General features: G+C 45.1%; 1 protein-coding gene across 7 annotated transcripts in view; it reads left to right on the top strand.

Moving 5' to 3' along the window:
- Positions 1-20,815, top strand: part of TNIK (TRAF2 and NCK interacting kinase) — a 204,632-nt gene that overhangs the window by 16,263 nt on the left and 167,554 nt on the right. For all 7 annotated transcript variants that reach the window (XM_068955072.1, XM_068955074.1, XM_068955075.1 and 4 more), the window contains exon 2: positions 15,755-15,820. In XM_068955072.1, the coding sequence (XP_068811173.1) occupies positions 15,755-15,820 (66 nt within the window). The remainder of the gene's footprint in view (positions 1-15,754; positions 15,821-20,815) is intronic.

Raw genomic sequence — 20,815 nt, forward strand, 5'->3', positions numbered from 1 at the left:
AGACAGAGTATGTCGTTGCTGAAACTCTTGCGTGGATTTGATTTCTGGTTATGAGCACTCTTATCTCGTTCTGTAACCATTAGTTCTTTGTCTCACCCACGCGGAAAGCTGTGAGTTACTTCATCCGATAAGACTTTTCTTATCACCTCTGACGCTTACTGTGTATAATTCAAATTATTCTAGAACAATAAAAGAAGGGATGGAGCCTGGGAATTACAGCCGAGAAGTTGTTCCTTCTGTGCCTTTTCCTCTCTACAGACTAGCTAGATTTAAGTGGAAAGTATGAATCTCCGTTCATCAAGCAAGCGCTGAATCCTTTAGATTTGTCTGGGGCTGAGGGGTATGATCCTGTAGCATGTGTTGAAAGAAGCACTTTTTCTGAGATTTCTTTTTTTTCCCCTTTCCTTCCTTCCTCCCTTGCTTTGTGCAACATCATCAAAATGCTCCTTTTGGCCTTTTAAACTCATCAACTCACTTGTGAAATATTCAAAAATGCTCTGGCTGAGTCTGCATCACTGTCAGTGAGATGCGTCTTTTCAGAGCGACTTTGATCTTGCTTACTGTGGTGCCGAGTAATTTGCACTCCTCTCACATGCGCCTAAGCTTCAATGGGTACGCCGCCCTCTGAGAGTCTGGCCCTTACGAACTCTCTCTGTTTCTCCTAATAGTAAGTATTCTAACGATATTAAGACTGCTTGTCTGAGTCTTGTGCTTTCTAGAGTCATTAACACCTCTGCAAAGAAAGTGTAAAACTGTAGTAAATCAGATGGTGCCACTTTGCAACGATTGAAATGATTACCCAAAGTGCTGGGAACAGAGGACTGGCCTCCTGGTGGGGTTGGCAATGCTTGGGTAAGGCATTTGTGGTGGCTGAAATGTGCAGAGGGCTGGGAGCGAGCATTGCCGTGTGCTGTCTGTACAACCCACCCAAGGCTCCATCCCTGCTCAGGCTGGGAGTGCACTCACCTCTGTGGCACAGCAGCTTCCAGGGCCCTCGAGTGCCCTCGGAAGGAGCATGCAGGAGAGAAGATGAGGTTCACCAGGCGCAAGCAGGTCGCGATCCTGCCCTCTGTGCCAAAACGCATCTTGATTTGTCCGCTTGCAGCCTGCTCTGTTTCCCTCACTCTGGTGCTTCTCTCACTGGAGAGTGCTGGGGCAGGAGCAGCCCTAGGGCGCGGGATGGTCCTTCCCCGAGCCAGAAGGACAGCTCTGTGGCTGCTGTAAATCCCTGGGCCCATAGGATTTTGCTTTCAGCATTAGCTTTTAAATATGTTTCTGCATATTGAGGTCAAGCATTTTTATTTGTTTGTTTTGGGTTTTGTTGTTGTTGTTTTTCCCCTGTGATTCCACAGGAGTCAAAAATGTACACCTTGCCATGTTTGTTAAATCTAGACCAGCAGTTTAGTAGCATAGTTTAAGTGACAGTAGCAAGAGTGTGTGTGTGTGTGTATTTAAAGGATCTATACTATTTGATTATCCTTACAAGAAAATATTGATATTCAGGGATGATCCTGCCATGAAGCAGTCCAAAAAATTGAAACTGGCTTTGAGTCTGCATAATGTCCTGCGCAGCAATAGTGCGCCAGTGGTTTTACTCTTCGTGCTTCCTGCAAAGCCGTTGCTGGGTCCCACCCTCACTCTTGTCTGTTGGTTTATTGAGCCATTTGAGCCTTGGACTGAATAGTAGGAATTTATTGTGACTAAAATTATGCTGGTATAAAAAGCGGTAGAGGTGAATAATAGAACAAGATACATGGAAATCAACATTTTTCTCCTCGGAGGCTGTAAATGTAATCCACTTAATCTTCTGTGGAATACTAGATTAATTTCCTCTGGAATAATGTATGTGAGGCCTTTTCTTTTTAGCTCATTGGCAGAGGCATTTACTTGGTTGCTAAAGCTAAGGGCAGGCAATTAGGAGCGGGGAAGGATGCTGACCCAACTTTCAGAGGATTCAGAAACAGCTAAATCTGCCTGGAGGAGATTAAACTTCTCTGTCTCTGGCAGCACCTTCACTGCAAAAATGTGGTTGGGACTGGGGGTTTTGCACGAGGACGGCTCTTGTGAGATGCACTTGAAGAGGACTCTCTACCCTCTGCTTGTGCTTACTGGGATGGGTTTACCTCCGCAAACCCACAGCTCTTGCAGTATAGCTGCTGGCTGTTTGCCGTCCCACAGCAAAGCATCACTTGGGAAGGAAGGCAGTCCCTTGCAGAGGTCTTGGCTCTGATGTGCCTTAAACGTGGTTCGTCATGCTTCCCGTTGTGGTGCTTTGGTGCTCGCCATCCTCCGAGTGCAGAGCTGGTGTCTTCAGTGCTCCGAAACTGCCTCCAACCTTGTTCCTGTAGCTTGTCCTCCTTTATAGTGTACCTCTGCCGTGAATTAAAATCACAGCGCTGTTAGGCTTTGTAAAGGTTCCTTTAAAATAATAATAATAATTTAAAAAAAGAGCCCTTGTTCGTTCTTTCACAGGATGGAAAGAATGCAGTGACTTGCCAAGCCGAAAGAAGAATAGATACAGCAGAAATAAATAAATCAAGCCCATTTATTTTAAGTTGATTAATCTGATACGTTCATAGTTTTCTAAAATAAAATCTAGCCCTGGAGGGTTTAGCAAATCAAATAACAATAACTACAATTAATTTAGAAGCAGTTACAAATGTTTCCCATCCACTTTTCACCTCCCTACACCCACATGATTAATCTCACTGCTTATGACCGTGGGCCAAATCCTGCTCGGGGACGTGCGGATGCCTTTTTGTTGGAAGGTGGAGCAGCAGAGATGGCGACGCATCGCAGCGGTAGGGACGGGCTGCAGGCGGGGGTCTGCTGGTAAAACTGGAGCTCTAGCACCGAGAGTTGTACTAGGCAGAGGCCAGCTAATGTCACGGCTTGCTTCAGGCAGAGGGCAGAGGAAGTGTCACGGTGCTGTCATTTGACAGGAAGCCGAACTCATCCCATAAAGCAAAAGGTGGCAGTTGGATTTATGGATTGTCACAGTGCCTTGCAAAGCCAAACCAGTGCATCTTCCTACAATGCATGGGTGAGGATGGTCACTTGGTTTTGGCTTGGATGGGTGCCGTTGTAATACAACGAGCTCAAATGAGCTAAACTAAATGATCCCCTCTACCCGGACTTTAGTAATTTGGAGTACTGGGATTTAAAATCAAACGCAGTTCCCAGAATTTGCAAGGGTGTTTCACGACGTTAGCCGCTAAGAAATACAGAAGCTTTGCTATGGGAAATTCTTTATGATCTGGCAAAAAAATTATTGCAAATCATTTCAGCAAGTGTGGATTGTCTCTGACTTCCAGGCAGCTTTTTCAGTGTGCATCAAGCAGGATCTTGCTTTTCGCCGTAGGACTGTGTTTTCCCCCCCAGTTTAAGTGAGGATCTGTCAAGACTGAACCTTCAGGCTCCCTTGCGAGTCTGGCATCATTCAAGGGAGCTTGTGAAATGTAGGAAAAAGGTGAAAAGCCTTCCCTCCCCCTTCGTCGCACCATGTTAACTCTTAGGAGAGAAAGACACCACAAATTACCATATATTTGATTGACTTTTTTTTTTTTTTTTGTAAAATTTGCTCCTTAGTCAAAACACGTCTATGGAAAAAAAAAAGTTCATAGTGCATATTTTTAGGAGCTTCATATAGTTGTGGGTTTTTTTTACAGTCTTTTGGCTGCCTCTTACAGAGGTCTGCAACTAGTGGCATGCTAAATAATTCAATGTGATTTGCTCTCTGTATTGTCCTTTTTTGGAACTATTGCTACTGAAGAGTTATCTGATCTTCTCCTGGTAACCAGCCGTTACAGAGCCATGTGTAAGGAGCTGATGAAATGTGACAGACAGGCTGTGGTAGACTCTTTGAAAAGCACTGAGAGTAAGACATCAGATAACTCTGTCTCGAGATGATCTGTGAAAATTGGCCTGGTGTGACAAACTCTCGTCTGAATCCAGTAGTGACGTGATGTTTATTCAGACGTGTATATAGGAATTCTGCCTTGCTTGCAGCAAAATATTAAAAAGTAATGGCAAACATTTTAAACTGGGATGTAATGATTTCTGATGGGAAAGGCTTTTTTTTTTTTTTTTAAGAGCACCTTGAAAGATGCTCTCTGAAACATTTATTATCATACTAAAAAAAAAAAAAAGGTGGGGAGGGGGAGGGAGCAGTCAAGGAAGACAAACTATAGGTCAGTTTTAGAAAAGGCTCCTGAAGCTGGAAAAGGGAAAAGTCCTTGTGTTTTGGGCTAATAATATTTAAGGGCTCCTTTTCCCCCCTTTTATTGCGTGCTGTTGGGGAATCTGATTTGTAATTGGATTTGTGCTCACAGCTTGCCCAGAGTGGCTGGAAATGTAACAGAGGCTTTTGGTTTTTTGTTTTTGTGGGATTTTTTTTTTGCCATGGTTTTTGTTGCCCGAGGAACAAGCTGTAGTTGGAATTGAGACTCTATTACCGCCCCATCCGTGGCTTCGATGTTCAGCGCTGCATACCAGCGTTTCGTTGCGTTGTAAAGTGCTGCTTTTACTCCTCCCGGCCCCTGCCCCTTTCGCAGGGAGCAAGCAGGCACTGTGGCCTGTGTGGGGCCATGAAGAAAGAAGAGCTCTCCCGCCACGGTGTCTTAAGACAGATGCGTAACTTGAGGCACCTGAGTCCACATCAGGCCTCCAAAGTGAGCGACTCTGCTTATGGCTCCAATTCTGTTCAAAAGGCATTAAGGATACCCAGCAGCACTGTAAGACTGAGCGCTCCCAAACGTGGTATCTTTGGCTGTAATGCTCATCATGTGCGTCTTTGTTCTCAAGTGGGCGAACGGCTGATGGTCTCAGCGCTGGCCCAGCCATCTGCTCAGCTGTCCCTTGTTTTTAAAGCTCTCTGAGGCTCCTTGGCGCACATGCCTATGTGCCTAGAGTATGTGTCAGTTATTGCATGGATGCCTGCTATTCAAGCCTGAGGTCTCTAGGGTGTTGGTGCCACAAGAGCAGAACCACTTCATGCCTGTCGGCTTTTCCCTGGTCTGCTCAGCCCATATCTAGCCCAGGAGGTTCCTCAGCTGTGGAGTGCCCATTGTAAGGCACTCCTCCAGCCATAGCTCACATTACGGGGAAGGAGCAAGGAAAGCTCTTGATAAGGAAAATCCCAGCTGGCAAACCTCGTCAGTCTTCTGCGAAGGGCTGCAGAGGCCGAGATGTGTGGTCAGCATTGACTTTGAAAGGTGCAAACTTGTTTCTGAGCTGTCACCCCTACAAACGTCCACAGGCAAGGCCATAAACGTGACCTGGTGTTTGAGGCTTTGGGGATTTTTGCCTGCGTGTGAGAGAGGGCTCTCTGCTTTTGGTACTGAGCTTGGCAGCAAACTTCCTTTTCAAGTGTGCCCCTAGGAGTGGTATGTTAGGAGGCTGTAGTTCCTGAAACAGCTGTTCTGGTAAGTAATTAATCCAACTCCTCTGAGAAAGCATAAACCTCTGACAGCATTTACCAGTAGATAGCAGTTTTAGCTTGATGCAGACATTTGCTGGCTGAGGTGAAACTCTTTATTTCTCAGAGGGATGAGATCTAAACATTTAGGAATAATATCTTATTGGTCTGAAACTGCAGATAAGTGACTTTCAGTGAGGAGAGCATCCAGCTGCTGCACTCTTAATTGATGTCCGCATGCTAAGAAGCGTGGCACAATACTAGTAGTGACTTCCGATCTTCTGGGAACTATAGATATGATTTATAATTGGCTCTGTAGCTTTTCAGAGACATTGAGCGTATCTAAGCCTTTTGTAAATTGTCCTATTGAAGTTGTGTGCTTAAATTAGGCATATATACAGTGGCTGACTATAGAGGGGCTGCATTCATTTAATGCTGCATTGAAAACCTTGGGGTTCACTTAGCGCTACTTTCACTGGTACTTCTGCACTGATTGACTCCAACTCTTGTGGATGAACAGCCTTCTGCGAGCTGGAAGAAGGGCTCATCATATGACTGCAAACAATTCGTGAAAACCTTCCTGGACGCCTAAGGGATAAAGAACTATTAAAATCAGAGAGCTGTCTAATTTTATTTTAAATTTGAGGAGAGTCAAACTTCAAATGAAGAATAAGCAGAAACATGTTGTCTCAAGGGGTATTGAATCCCAGCGTTGTGTTACTGTGGTAAGATGCATGTAGGCCAGATCTTGATCTTCATTAGTCTCAAGTCGAAACCCGTTGTCTCTATAGGTCAAGCTAGAGTTATACTTGCTTAAATGAGACCAGGATTGGATGGAGTCACCTCATTGCTAGTGATGTTTGAGTCAGGCTTTTGAAGCAATGAAGAGCAGGCTTGGGCCTTTCTTGTTGTGGTTAGTGTAAGTGTGTATCTTGTGGATTTTTTTTTTTTTTTTTCTTCTTAGTTGGCTGTTTCAGCATGCCCTCCTGGGTGGGAGGAAGTTAGCTTTATATATGTCAGTGTAGTCATTGTTATCGCTTACTGGTATCACTTGTCCATCTCAGGCTGAGCAATACATTATCTCTAGTGGTACAGAGGCACCATCTTGGTTTGGTAACTCTTTGTTTCCACATCCATTCCTTTTTTGTGTATTGGTTTAACGCTCCCATGTCTCATATTTATGGAGATGTGTAGAATGGGTTCTTCTTTTCTTTATATAGCAGAAAGCAGAAACTCGGTCAGAAAAATTCTGATTTTATGTGTGCAAGTGCTATCCTATGAGCAAGAGTTCTGTAATAGGTCCATATATTGTAGCCAGCTAAAACTTGGCCTCAGTGGGACTAAGTGAGACTGGATGGAGGGGTATGTGGCTGTGTGTGTTCCTCTTCTTCCTTCCCCCTTCAGTAGAGTTGTTGGTTATACCTTTGCTTGCTGGTAGTTACAAAACCACACACTTTTGTTGAATCGAACAGGTAATAGTTGGAGAAGTAATGTGAGTTTACTGACTGAGAAGCCCAGTGTGTGAATTAGTTCTTATTTAATTCAGCTGTTGTGAACTATTGGTAGGTCTCAACCTTTCTGGGAAGGAAAGAGATGCACGTGTTGTGGCCAGAACTTGACTCCAGCAAGAAGCTAGAGAGGAGATTGCTAAAGAGGCCTGGTAGAGCCTGTTGACGTGTGATTTAGGAATAGGGGATGGGCAAAGCACAAGACTAACAAGGATGGAGGAATGGCTCTTGGACATGCTGAAGAGGAATGGTTGAAATAGATTTGTAAACAGGCTTCTGTCAGCTGTCAGGTGGAGAAATATTTCTCCTTTTAATAACTTAGCCTTGACAACAGTTTTCTTATGCTGTGTAGAAGTGTTGTTTCTTAACTAGCATCTTTGTTTAAGATCTGGAGCTAGGTGTTGGGGGGTGAGAGAGGATGAACTACTTCAAAATGAAAATAAACCCCTCTGTGAGTTCCTTTTTACTCTTCCAAACAGAGCAGCTTGTATTGCTTGAGTAGGCAGGAGGTGCAGCGGTGGATGGCATTGATGATAACTTGTCTTGTGAGTCTCTGGATGGGTGGGCGCAGGAGGGGAAAAGTACTAAAGCTACGAGGAGAAAACAAGAGATTAAGCAGTCCCTGTGAAGGCTGAATAGCACCCAGCAGTCCAATGTGGTTCTGCTTTGTTATTTGGTTTATAAGCAAAGCAAAATACCTGAAAACACCTGGGCAGCCTCTTGAGGTTTTTTGCATTGCTTGTATTAATGAGCAGAGCTAGGGGTACGTCTGTGTGATGGGGAAGCAGGTTTGATGGTTGAGGTCCACTACATCTTTTTCTGGAAGTTCCCACTAACTCAGTATTTTGTTGCCTTGTCCTCTTCCTGCTTTGCTTGCTGTTATCTGCAGCTCTATTGGTGAACCTTTCCTGGCTTGTGTGCAGTCCATCTTTGTATTACTCACAGGTTTGTTAACGAGAGCTATCTTGGGAAGGGAGGTAACTAGCTTATTACTAAAAAGTGACTGTGTCTTTAAGTACTCTTTAAAATCTTCCATTTTTGCCCAAAGCTACGTGCCGTTTTGGGCAGCCTCCCCAAGCTCTTCTGGACCTTGTTCTGTCAAATCATACAGGTGCTTCAATCAAGTAAAAGTAAGGCAAAATGAGTGGGTTCATGTGTTTTCCGAGAGAATAGCAGCTGACTTGTTAGAACTTGAGATTCCCCAGGTCCTGATGCTTGGGAGGTGTGAGTGGCTGCATACAAAGCTTCTGATTTTGCTAAAATGAAGTATGCCTTCAGCGAGAGCATGGCTCAGTTTGGACGTTTGGCCTTGGGAAACAAAATCTGGGGAAGTATTTAGTATGTGAATTGAAGCCTTGATCCCTTGTTTCTTATTCTCATTCCTCATGGTAATGTTTTGCATAATGAAAAATACATTTCTCTGACAATTTTGTATCGAACTGTACTGCTAAAGGCTTTATCTGTCTCTCATGTGTTCTTAGTAAAGTCCTTTCTCTCTAAGAGGACTTTTCACTCTAAAGTAACTAGCTTCTTCTGGTTACAGTTTAATGAGGTAAGAACATTTGACTTTCTTCAGGCAGTTGTGTACATCTACTGCATCTTAACAAAACCTCTTGTGTTGAAAGTGCTGTTAGCTGTAGTCATGCCAAGCTTTGTAACACGTAGTGGAGATTATGACTCTCTGGTGCACACAGCTGTCTGCACACTGTGACATTGCCGTTAATTTACAAGAGCCAACTGCTCGGGCAGAATGACCCTTTGGTGCTTCCCAGGGCTGAAATCTCTCCTCCTGACTCTAGGGGCTTGTCTGAGCAGAGCCACCTGCTCATAGGTAGAGCTGACTGGATCTGATACTGAGGTCTGTACACCTGCTTTGGTTCTTGAAAATGCCTGATGAGTTTAATGAGGTCTCCTATTGAGGCTCTTTTATTATGGAACTATAAGGTAGAGGCTCATAAAATCATGGTGTTTGGAAATGTTAGCGGCACAGGCTTCATTTTTCATGGAGGTTTAAGAAATGGATCTTAGCGCCATGGAGTTGCTTCAGCCAACTAGCGCTGAGGGATGCTAGGCTGTTGCTGACCCGTAACTGTGTGCTTACTTCAGTTATGCAGTGCATTACTTACTACTCTAGGGTTATAACCTTTGCTTAATAACTGGTTATCTCTGTAGTTTTTGGGCTGGGAGTTGTCATTAGCAGCTTGGAACTGGGGGAATAAGTGCACAAGGATTATAGGAGCTGCAGTCTCCCATTTCCATGCATACGTAGCCATAGTCGTGCTATTGATATGTGCCTCAGTTTCCCCCAAGCCATCTCTCTGTTGTCTCCTCATACGACCCTTTCTGTTAAATACCTCTTGTGTGCACTGGAAGGGAGAAAAATTAGACTCCTTCAAGAAGCACAAGCAAGTGAGCATACAGACGAGGTATAAATGCTACTGTCCTTCCACTCAAGTTTGTGGACGTCAGCCTGAGAAATTATAAGGGTAGCTAAGTAGGAATCTGTGAACTCAGTAATAGCCAGTGCTGATAAACACCTGCAGCCTTCAGCCCATGAGTGAATGAGCCCAAGATACAGTCATTAATTTGTAAACAGTCTCCTCGAGCTAAGTGTTGGTTCTTTGTGTCTTGGACGCATTGAAATATTGTGGTGTAGGCAAGGACGTCTTTCTGCTTTCTTTCTTTTCATTTTCTGCTGGGGTCTGTTATGCGGAGCAGAGCCATTTTCACTAGGAAAGCATTCCTGCTGTGAGTCCAACTGCTGCTTGTTTCATACCGATAAGTCCTTCAAAAAGGATGTGTGTTTTGTTGCTGAAGTTTGGATACGTTCTGCTTTATCGTCTGTATACAGAAGTCCCTTTTCTGATAATACAGCAGTTTTAAATATACTGTTTATCTAAATACAGTGGACTTTTTTTTCCATGGTATTGCTGGAAAAGATTATGCTCTTGCCTTACTTTGCATCTCAAACTGTTTTTAGCCACTGAGACTTCAATACCTCTGATCTCAGTGGATGCTAGATCAGGAGCATAAGAATTCCCCAGTTGAACTCCAGTTTGTCCTGGCAGCAGTTACAGAAGCACGGTTAGGTCCTGATGTGGAGAGCTCGAGGATCCGTAAGGGATCGGGGCAGGGAGAACACGGCCCGCAGGACCACCAAGGCTGCTCAGCCTCTGCCATGGATGCCACTGTATAAAATATTTCCTTTCACATAAGCAACTGAAAGATTTTCTTGTTGAATTTTTTTTTTTTTTCATTGCTTTATGCAGAGCCTGTGGCTCGAGTTTGTGCTTGCCTCTTCTGGCACAAATCCAGAGTAACTCGCCCCCTTCAATGAGGCCTTGTATGCAGTGGTGTGTGAGCGGTCACGCTGAAGCCAATGGCATCCTCGTATGGAGAAAGCTGCTCCTGTAGCCCTGTGCAGCTGGGCTCTTATGTGACTTGGGGTCGTTATTCTGCTAAAACCTACACCGCTGTCAGAAAGCTTGCCTGTTTTAAAATAAAAGTAAGCTCTTTTTTTCCCCCCCCCTCTCATAGCAGGGAGGATAGGGAGGACATAGAAGAGAGTAAGAGCCATCAACGTGTGCGTGCTGCAGGCCTGAAACTGAAATAGCTGGTAGTGATGTGCACACACCAGCCCGTGCCCCACAACTCTGCCAGACGTGGGGAAGATAGCTGCAGCTCCTGCCCTTTGCTTGTGCTGCCGGCCCACACCTCCGGAGCGCTTCCACGCTTGAGCACCATGAGCTGCCGACGGGTGCTGCCGTGGTCCATGCAAACCGAGCCGGAGGTTTAGGAAGGGGCCAGGGAATAGCAACTTGAGCATGGTCCTGCTCTGAGCTCACCCAGCGACTGAAGCGTGTGACCCACCAGTAAGGGTCCTGGAATACCTTCTGGGTAGATTCCCACCTCTTCAGCCCCAAAGCTTGGAAGCTTTTAGAGATATTCTCAGAGAGATAATGCCACAGTGCAGCAGTGGTGTGTCTTGTGCTGTAGGCTTTAAAAGGTACAGCTAGAGGTGCTTGGGCAGAGGGGAACTGTGCCCTGGTCTGGGTGCAGCGGGGATGCACGTGGGCTGTGCAGTGATGCCACCCCGATCAGCCATGGCAGTGACCTGTGGGGTGACTTTGCCTGAGCGCATTTTGCCTCTGCCTTTCTGCCTTTCTTTCTTGTCCTTTGTCTGTTCAGACAGTCGAGCTCTTTTTGGAGGGGAGAAAGGAAGGTACTGTCTGTCTCTTACTAGATATTTGTACAATGGCTTTCAGTGGAGCCCTGGTGGTACTGCAATAATACAAATCATTTTCTGTGTGAAGCTGATGTGGAGCTGAAAATTATTTTGTGTGTTTGTCTTAAAAGCGCTCGTTCTTTTCCCTGATTTAAGAAGTTCCATTTTCCCTAAACTGACAAGACAAATGACTTTTTTTCCCTTTTATTTGTGGGCTTGTTAGCGCTGATGTTTTCAGTTTAAAAAAAAAAAAAATCATCTTTGTGAAGATGGTCTGGGGTATGTGAAAACAGGAGCTCGCAATAATAGGAAAGTTGCAGCCGTTAACAGCAGCGTTTCCTGATAGCTGGCACGTCAACGGGGCAGAACCAAGGAGCAATTGCACGGATTCGGTGCTTCTGCGCTGCCAACTGTGTAACTTTGGTGCCGCTGCTGCGGTCCCGAAGCCCTTCCGCGTAGGGGAAAGGGTATTAGCAAGACGTGGGGAAACGCGTGTGTGCAAGCAGTTGTCTGTAATGAGCTTGGAGGCATTCCCCAGCCCAGCATAACGAACCCTGTCGTCGTAAGCAGCGGAGCCCGAGTGCCCTTATCTGCAGCGCAGGCTATATTTGGTCTGAGATTACTCCCTGCTTGGTCTGGATTGGTCTCCAGGCAGGGCTCTGTTTTCTGGACTTCTTTTTCCTGGCTCACTTAAAAGCCCCTATCAGAGTGCCTCCTTATTTTCATTCCTTCACATCCCTTCCAGTGTGCCGGAGCTGCTGTCGTCCTTCTCCGCTGTGTCCCTGAAGCATCTTTACCCCGTCAGCTGAGGCTGAGGCGTTGCAGGGATGCAATGCCCAGAGTGGCCCTAGAAGAGGGGGGCCAGCCCGATCCCCCCAGTACCAGACGCGGCCCCAGAAACCACTAAAGTGCGAAAGCTCGTCTTCACGTAGGAACCAATGTAGGAAATCCGGTGGAAAGAAATCTTCCCTTTCCCTTGCCCCATCCTCTACGTGTTTTCTTGAATTCCACTAGCAAAATACTGCTCTTGCGGACAAACAGTGGCTGTTTTCTTTCAACAAGGACCCTGGAGAAGCGTTGTTGCTGTGTCCACCTGCTGCATGGGGAGAAAAGCAAGGCTGGGGAGGGGTGCAGCATCGCTTGGAGAAGAGATTCGTCCTTTTTTTTTTTTTTTTTTTTTCTTCTTTTTTCCCCTCTGGTGGCTGTGAATAACTGGCATTCCAGTCATGTTGCTATGGTTGTACTGAAATCGTAACAGTTTGTGCCAGCAGTCAAGGCAGAAATGTCACTCAGCGACTCGTTGCAAGCTGCCCGGTTACCTTGACAATGCTGCTGGAGAAGTGCGAGGAAGAGCCGGGAGGGGGGAAACGTGTAGCAAAGAAATTGTTCAGCAGGTAGGGGCTGAAGTGGGAGCTGTGGGTGTGGATAGCGAGCGCTGTGTGGAGGAGGGCCCCGAGCTCCCTGGAACCGGACTGATTTGAGCACGTTTACTTTAATCTGAATTTTAAGGTGTGAAACAAAGTAATGAACGGACTTGCCCAGAACTCTGATGGTGTTGCACCATGTTGGACGTCTGGGCATGTTAAGTGAATGAAGCGTGACCCGAGGATGGCGAGAGAGGGTACTTTTTGTTTTGAGAAATCATGGGAAGAGGTCTGAAAATATTGCTAAGAGCATCTGACCATTTCTGATAAAAAGGATTGCTTTCTTGGGCGTGTTGCTCCAAACCTTGTGATCATCTACCCTAGGCACAGCTTTCTTTTCCCTTAATCTCCTAGTGAATATTCAAGAATAGATATACTTGTAGCACTTCAAAAGCCTCTTCCAGAGTTGTTTCGACACTGAGGCGAATAACCCTTAAGAGGAGGAAAAAAAAAAAAAACTCAAAAAATAAACAGCAGCTGCCCTCATGGGTTTTTTTTCTTTCCCTCTTTCTCACTTAGTTCATAAAAACCTGGTGCTCCACTGGTTCCCTTTCCCCTTTCGTTTGAGGGAAGAGCTCAGCTCTGGGTGGTGAACAGCAGCTTTGGGCTCCAACCGAGCCGCTTTCGGTTTGTTTTTGCTGTCCTGCTTGTAGCACAGCATTGCTCTGCTTCTGATTTAGTTTTCTCCTTTCTGCTCTGAGATGGGTCTGCACACGCAGCAGTCTCGCTCCTGAGATCTCACTCGCAATTGTACAAGTCTGGTGCCGTACAGTAAAGCCATGGGCTAGTCACACCTGGGCAGGATGCTGCGTGTGAAAAACCCCTTCTGCCACAGCTTCGCTGTTGGTGCTCGAGTGTCTGGATTAAGGTTAGTTAGGGTACATTTACATCAACGCGGACATGTCTTGTAGTGGTCTACAAGCTTTCCTCCAACACCATGCTTTCCTGCTATTTGCTGCAGCTAGTATCACTGGAGGTTAAATTAAGGTTCCCAGCCTTGGACCTCCCTGTTGTGCAGGGCAGTGGTGTGGCTGGGCTATGTCTCCATCGCCAGGAGCTCATGCCTCGCATACTGCTGATTGGGGCGAGTGTGGGAAAGTCGGCAGTGTAGGAATGCTTTTTGCATTGGGGGGGGGGGAGGTTCCTACGGGACGCGTATGGTATGGGCGAGCCCCGGGAATCTGAAGAATTCCAGCCTTGCTAATCGGGAATCTGCTATTACGGCAAAAAAAGGGCGACGGCAGAACATGGCTCTCTAAATGTACTGGGCAGTCAAAGGGATTGCTCTAATGCTGAAGCGGAAGTATGCTGAGAGTTGGGGAGGCAAACTGGGCTAGCGTTGCCAAGCCCCAGCAGCTACGTGGTAGCACACAATCTGGACTGGGTAGAAAGGTGGCTCAGTCCTGTCCGGCTTGGCTTAATTTACCTGTGGCATTATTAAACCTCACTTCTCAGCTGCTCACAAAGACCCAGTGTTTGAGTGTGACTTTTAGACCTAGAAGTCGTTTTGAGCTGATCCAGGTGTTGTGATGAATGAAACCTCTGTTTCCATAGTCTGTCAAAGTGGTGGATTTGCTCTCCCGTCTCCCAAGGAGCACGTTTGGTGGCTAATCTTTCTTTTCCTTTTGTGCGCTGGTTAATCTACCCATCTGTATCATCCTAGATCTCATGTAGCAGTTCTTTGCTCACTAGGACGTCAAGTCATTTGGCAGCTGAAGTGATTCAAAATCCGCCAAAGAATCTGAGTGGTACCAAGGTTGCTGAGTGAAACCCCAGTCCCAGCCTCTTCCTGCCTCCTCCACGTACGCAGAGCCCGTCCCACAACGCGCGAATGAATGCAGAAGCAGAGCCCACCCTGGGCTTGCGAGATTCCTCATGAAGGAGCACTGCCATATGGTCTCCTCTCTGTTTTCTCAGGCTCCTCTGCTCACTAGCATATGTACATCACATCTCTTGCAAGTCCCACTCAAGCGGTGGCAGCCACCCACTTGTCTGAAGCTTGGTGGCCTTTGGTGACCCCTCTGTTCTGTGGAGCCAGAAGAGGAGCCTAGCAGGGAGAGAGGAGAGGGCTAAGGACTCGCTTGCTGCCCCAGTGCGTGGGGGCCATGGTCTCCTGCGGTGCCACTGGGTGGGCTGGGTGGCTGCAGGGGTGGTGTGGGGACGTGTCTGTGCTCGGGGCCTGTTGCAGCTCAGTCTGGGGCAGCCCTGCATTCACCAACTCAAGGGGGATTGTACTAATGGAGATTGGAGTGACGAGTGTGGGAAAAGGAAGAGGAGCGGGAAATTAAAAATAAAGCTTCTGGAAAGGAAAAACCCAACAAGATGAGAAAATAGCAGTGCTGGTTTATTCTTTCCCCGCCATCCCTCATACCTCTTAATTTATATCATCTTTTAACTATGCCAGTGAGTTCATTTCTGTTTGTGTGTGTATGCTTGTGTGTGACTGCCAGTCTGTTATCCTTATACACTGTTTTTTAAACAGGGAAGAGGGGAAGAAGAGAAATATGGGGCTGGGTTCCTCAGTTTGCTTTGATGTCAGCTTCCAAATAATTGTACTCTCATGTAGCAGTGCTCTAGATCAGGTTCTCTTAATGACAAACCAGAGTGTTGAGGGCCACGGCGCACCAAACCAAAAGTGACACTTAGGCCAAGTGGCCTTAATGCTACTGACCTCAGGAATAGACCAGGGAAGCTGTCCAAAGTGACACCCTGCCAGCTAGCCTGGTCTTGAGCTTTCTTGTGAACCAACTTTGGACTTCAGTTTTAATAGCATATATTTGCTATTATATTTAAAACGCACATTCAGTATTCAAGTTTCAAGGCAGATGACGGTAAAATAGATCAGTGCTTACTTGCAAATACCAGTCTGATATCTCAAAAGCCCAGATGTTACAGGTACCCCCATGCTGGGCCGGGTGCTGCTATCGGGAGCCCTCCTGCTGCCGGCTTACCATGCATCGTGCTGTGTAGGAGCTCTTTGCAGGGCTGGCAATTCACGGTGCAGGGTGGATTAACACTTCTACTTGATGTTATTGTAATGCTGCTAGGGCTGTCTGAAAAGCCTAAAACATTCAAGACATATGTCAGTAAAACGTTGTTCTCTCTTTGTGGAATGTTTATGTTTGAGGAAGATCTTAAGTGTTGCTTATTAATTCTTTTTTTCTTCTTCTTTTTCTCCTAGGATCCCGCAGGAATCTTTGAATTGGTGGAGCTTGTTGGAAATGGTACATATGGGCAGGTCTATAAGGTAAGGGCTGTGTGTGTGACTGAAGCGATCCTGGTTTCTTAGGCCGTGGGTTAAACATGGAGCATCCCAGTGCATCAGCTAGGTTAGGCTGAACCAGTTTCAGGCCTGACAAGAAACCTTGCTGAACTTCTGTTTTTTGGTTTGGTGTTCAAGTACTGTGTAGCATATAGAGCTCTTATAAATAAGCAATTCATATTAGTTCTGAAGCTGTCACTAAAAAATGAATCACTTTTTTTTCCTCTCTCCCCTCAATTGCTTTTTATTGATTATGTGATGAGGAGGGAGTGAAGACTCTGTAGTTTAATAGATGAATCCTGATCTCTTCTGAAGAGCTGAGTTTACAGCTGCAGTAGCCTAAAAATGAGTTTGCTACAGTCTAGTGCTCTGCTCTTACCGTGAGGCTTGCACACAGGCTGGGTGCCTCACTTTCTACTTAGCAGAAACCCAGTACAGGAGGAAAAACACAAAACTCAATAGGTTTGCTTTAACGCTTCTGTTAACATCTGGAAGCAGCCTTCTAAATGGGAATACTAAGGAGATTGTGGAGAACAGGATTTTAAACCCATAAACTTCTTTCCAAAAAATATTTAAAATGCCCACACTTTGCTAAGTTACATTGCCTCTCCCAAAGACCTTAATGTGAGAGATTTCCAGAATCTGATTTTTTGTTGGGTTTTTGTGGATTTTTGCGGGGGAAGGAGGGTGTTGAGGAGGAATTGAATTATTTCAAAGCTTGGGTTTATCTGCACTTGGTATATGATGCAGAGATGAGAGTTTAGGAAGTCACTGGTATGTTTCTTGGCACAGATGCATGTAGAATTGGCCTACAGTTTTGGGTCTTCTGGGCAACAATAGCTCCTTTGGGCCATGTTCTCCAAAGGCTTCTGTATATGTGAACCCCAGTTCAGTATATACGTACCTGGTTGCGTGTGTGCATGCACAGGGAGCTCATATTTACATGTCATGCTTCTATTTTCTTTTGACTATACAGAAGAATATATTCATGTGCTTGTTGCCACTTGGAAGGCATAACTCTTGCCTGTCATGCACTAAAGACAATAGGCTGCCCCTAATGAAGAGAAGAAGGGAAGTGTGCTTGAAAAGCTACCTGTCAGGAAATATTTGTTCTGAATTCTGGTTTCCCCATCCTCCCACTGCTGTAGGCTAATCCCATCAAGACGATGATAGAGGAATTTAAGTGAACCGAGGATGAACTGAAACTTCTGGAGTTTAAAATGTGATTTTTTTTTTTATTTTTTTTTAAACTGGAATAAGTTTTTAAAAAAAAGGCAAAAGCAAAACCCTGCTTATCGAAGTTGTTATATTCTAGGGAGCCTTCCCCTCTGCTATTTTTCTGAAGGTGATTGTTTTCCTCTGAGAGGATGATAGAACAACGGAAATAGAGGCACTTTCTCAGTTGCTGAGGCCAGCCACATGAGCTTGGTTCTAACCTGTTTTTCTTCTCAGCTGCTAAAATAATGGTAGATGGTGACCTAATTTTAACTTGTGCATATTTCTAACAATCAGTGGAAACTATGTGACTGTAACGTCCTTTTGAAAGCGTAGTGTTTTTGTGGAAAGCAGAAAAGGGAAATAAACTATCTAATGCTTGCACGGTACTTTGCACAGCTCTACTAATCATGTTTCCTGTTGCAGTATTTGATTCTTTCACGATGTCTATGTGTTGTTTTGGGGGGAGGGGGGAAGAAACATCCAGAAGCATTGAAGTGTGGATTTTCCAGGAGGTAATATATTCTGAACGCTTTGTTGTTCCCTTTTCTCATTCTGTACAAAAACAATCCTCCTCTTAACTGTTTTTAACTTACTGGAGTAATCAGATTGTCCTCCAGATGATTCACATGATACCAGTGCCAGACAGGATGATGATTGGGAGGGGGGAAAAGCTGCTGTCCAAACCAAATTAGTAAGTATTGAGTTATGAATTCATGCTAAGACTGAATTGTGAATTCACTTAAATTGAAATATTGGAATAGAATAAGTGGGCATAAACAAAAGGAAACTTTCATATAAAGCATATGTAACTGTTTAAGGTGTCCCACTCTAAAAGCTAGTGCAGAAATAAGATCTCTGTGGTGCTTTTCCACCAGATATCACCACTGTGTTTATGTCTTGCAGCCAAACAGATAGATCAATTTTCAAGACACTTAGACCCTTTGGCTCCTTTCTGAAAAATATTTCAGAAGTCTTCATTACCTAGGAAGTAGTATCTACTTCTACTATTTAGGTGGTTGTTCCACAGCCATTTTAAAGCAAGCTAATTGCGCCTGCAGTATTCCCATCCCTCTGTGCCAGTACTATCTGAGGTGTACACATCACTATCCTCTTTCGAGTTTCTGCATGTTTTCTCTCTAGTTATATTCTAGATGTGGAAAATAGACTTTACTGTGTTGCCCAGTCTGTCTCTGGCTTCCTAGGCTGGGCTTTCCTGTTTAAGCCTTGTGCATACCTATGCTACCTGTATTCCGTCTGCAGGGCTGGTTGCAGTCACACAGGAAGGGATCCACGAGCTTAGAGCTCCCAGGGAATTTGTGTCTATGTAGTCACTTGAAAGTCTTTTCCATGTTAGGCAGGGGCAGCAGAGGAGAGGATGGCCTGAAGAGCTCGTGGAGTCACCTGGGAACGTTTGAGGAAGACATGCAGAATAGCTGAGACCATATGTCCCAAGAGGTGGAATAGGGAAACGAGACCTATTCCCGCTGCTTTTGCTTTGGATTTGTAGGGGAAGTCACCTCCTTTCCCAGTGCTGATCCTTCTCTCTCAAATGAGAAGACTAGCCCTCCCTTTGGAAGGTGCCACACTTGGGAAAAGGCAAAATTGAGACACTTATTTCAGGCAGGGAAGAGAATCTTATGTTTGTTTGCTGCAAATCTGCAGAAGCAGAACAATAGCCCTGCTATTCTTGCAGCAAACTTGGCTTTAACAGCAAAATCTTAACATTGCCATAGTCTTGTTTGCAAGGACGCTTTTAATCTCTGACACAGTAACCAGTCTGGCTGCTCAGGACCTAGAAAGGACTGGGTCTGAGTGGCAGGGCCTGCAAGGTTTATAGTGCAACAAGAAAACCTTCCATTTGCATTGATTAAAAAATGCATGGTTATGTTGTTCTGATGACTGAATGATGTAACAGCCTTGACAGTTGAGGATTCTGAGAAATGTTTCTTAGTACAGCAATAATAAGAGCAATCAGAGCAGTAGCATCAGAAACTGCTGTAAAAGGAGCTTTTTTTCTTTTTCCCCCTCCACCACATTTCATCATTCTTTGTTTCCCAGTGTGTGGGGGGCAATCGTGATTTTGAGGGAAGGTAATGAAAACCATAGCAAAGTGCTTTTCATATCAGCAATTTTTCCCTCTGCCTAGTCTGAGACTGCCACACACAAAAGAGAATTTCAGAACTGTTGGTGTCTTACACGTTTTAGTTGAACGTGGGTCCAGTATGACATCACTGTGAAGCACCTTTTTTTTTTTTCTCTGTGTCACGTGAGACAGGGAAATACAACAGACTAAGTTGCTGATGGCTTTTAGACATTGTCTCTAGAAGATCCTACGTGGTGATGCCGTACGTTACTTACTAATGGATGGTCTCAGTAGTTGCATCCTATGGACAACTTACAGGTCAATGTCTGTAAGGTTGTTTCGAGTCGCAAAAGTCAAAAAGATATTTAATGTACCTAGTATGGAAATGCAAGATTCAAGCAGGTGGTCGCGCAGCTCTAGTGTGGGAGTTCTCCGCACTTGATTCTGTTCTCTAGCAGAACCAAGTTCGTACCCAGACTTTCTGGGCCATGGGCCGTTATTTCTCAAAAGACGTTGAGTTCAAACTTTTCAGGTAGAAGCACTACCAAGCATTGTGTCCCATGACCAACTCTAGACTGTTTATGATTGTTGGTTGGTCATGGAGCAACCTCAGAAACAATGTTTTTTAGAGAGTTTGGGTAGCCCCTGCCACGACACATTCCTTTTCCATGACTAATATGAGAACAGATAAGGTGGCCAAGTCTGGTGCGTGTGAACAGCTCCCGAGGGGAGTGCACAGCCTCTGCTGAAGCCGGGGCTGCTACGTCCTGTCTCCTCTCACTACCAGCGCTAGGGTGAAGCTAGCTGCCCGAGTTGCTTTGATCCTACTTTCTGGGTCTTGATTTGAAGATACCATTAAGGAGGTGTACGATGCTTGCGTAGATCAAAGCCTCTTTCTCTGTGGCTTGTGCTCCTGAGGGAAAGGTAGCTTGTTTGGATTTATCTCTGTATTTTCAGGTAAGGGCTTTCTTTGCTCAAGGACTGCAGGTTAAAGAATTGCTTTGGTGATTCCCTGGAGTACCTGCAGGAGAGTGAACCTCAGACTTGCTTTGGCTATACATCAGTGACAGCTGAATGCTAGAAACAGCCTTATCAGTAACCTATTCCTGTACCTCTCCTCTAGCCACAACTGGAGGCTTTGGCTTCAAGTAATTGCAGAGAGAATGAATGTTCCTTGTTCACTGCCTAGCAATCTCCTGTGAATAGCTTGGTTTTTATTTTGATGAGAGACCACGTTGGTGATGGTTTCTCTCTGTAATTGAATTGGAAGTATTTCTTTATTTTCTAATAATCCTGCATCTAATGGAACAGATCGTGAACTGATTTTGACAAAAGGCTGAGCGCTTGCTCATTGCAGTTTAAGACATTGTTGCAGTATGGGATTTTTGTGATTCTTGAATTTTTTTTTTTTTCCCCCTAGGCGTTCAAAGAAATGGCTAACAGGACTATAATGAATTGGTCTTAGGGAACTGAGCCTCACTGCTTTTCAGTGGGTATTTGATGACTGAAAGCAAAACTTTCAACACAAAATCACTAAACCACCTTTAGAGCATTATCTAAAGTGGATGGAAATGCTTCTTATATATTGCATAATATTGTTATTACCATTTATCTCTACTTTGCATTAGAGAGCAAGCAAAAGGTTGTTAAAATACTAGGCATGCTTACGATTGCCTAGA

This window comes from Struthio camelus, chromosome 9 (assembly GCF_040807025.1).
Source record: "Struthio camelus isolate bStrCam1 chromosome 9, bStrCam1.hap1, whole genome shotgun sequence".
Classification (NCBI taxonomy): domain Eukaryota; kingdom Metazoa; phylum Chordata; class Aves; order Struthioniformes; family Struthionidae; genus Struthio; species Struthio camelus.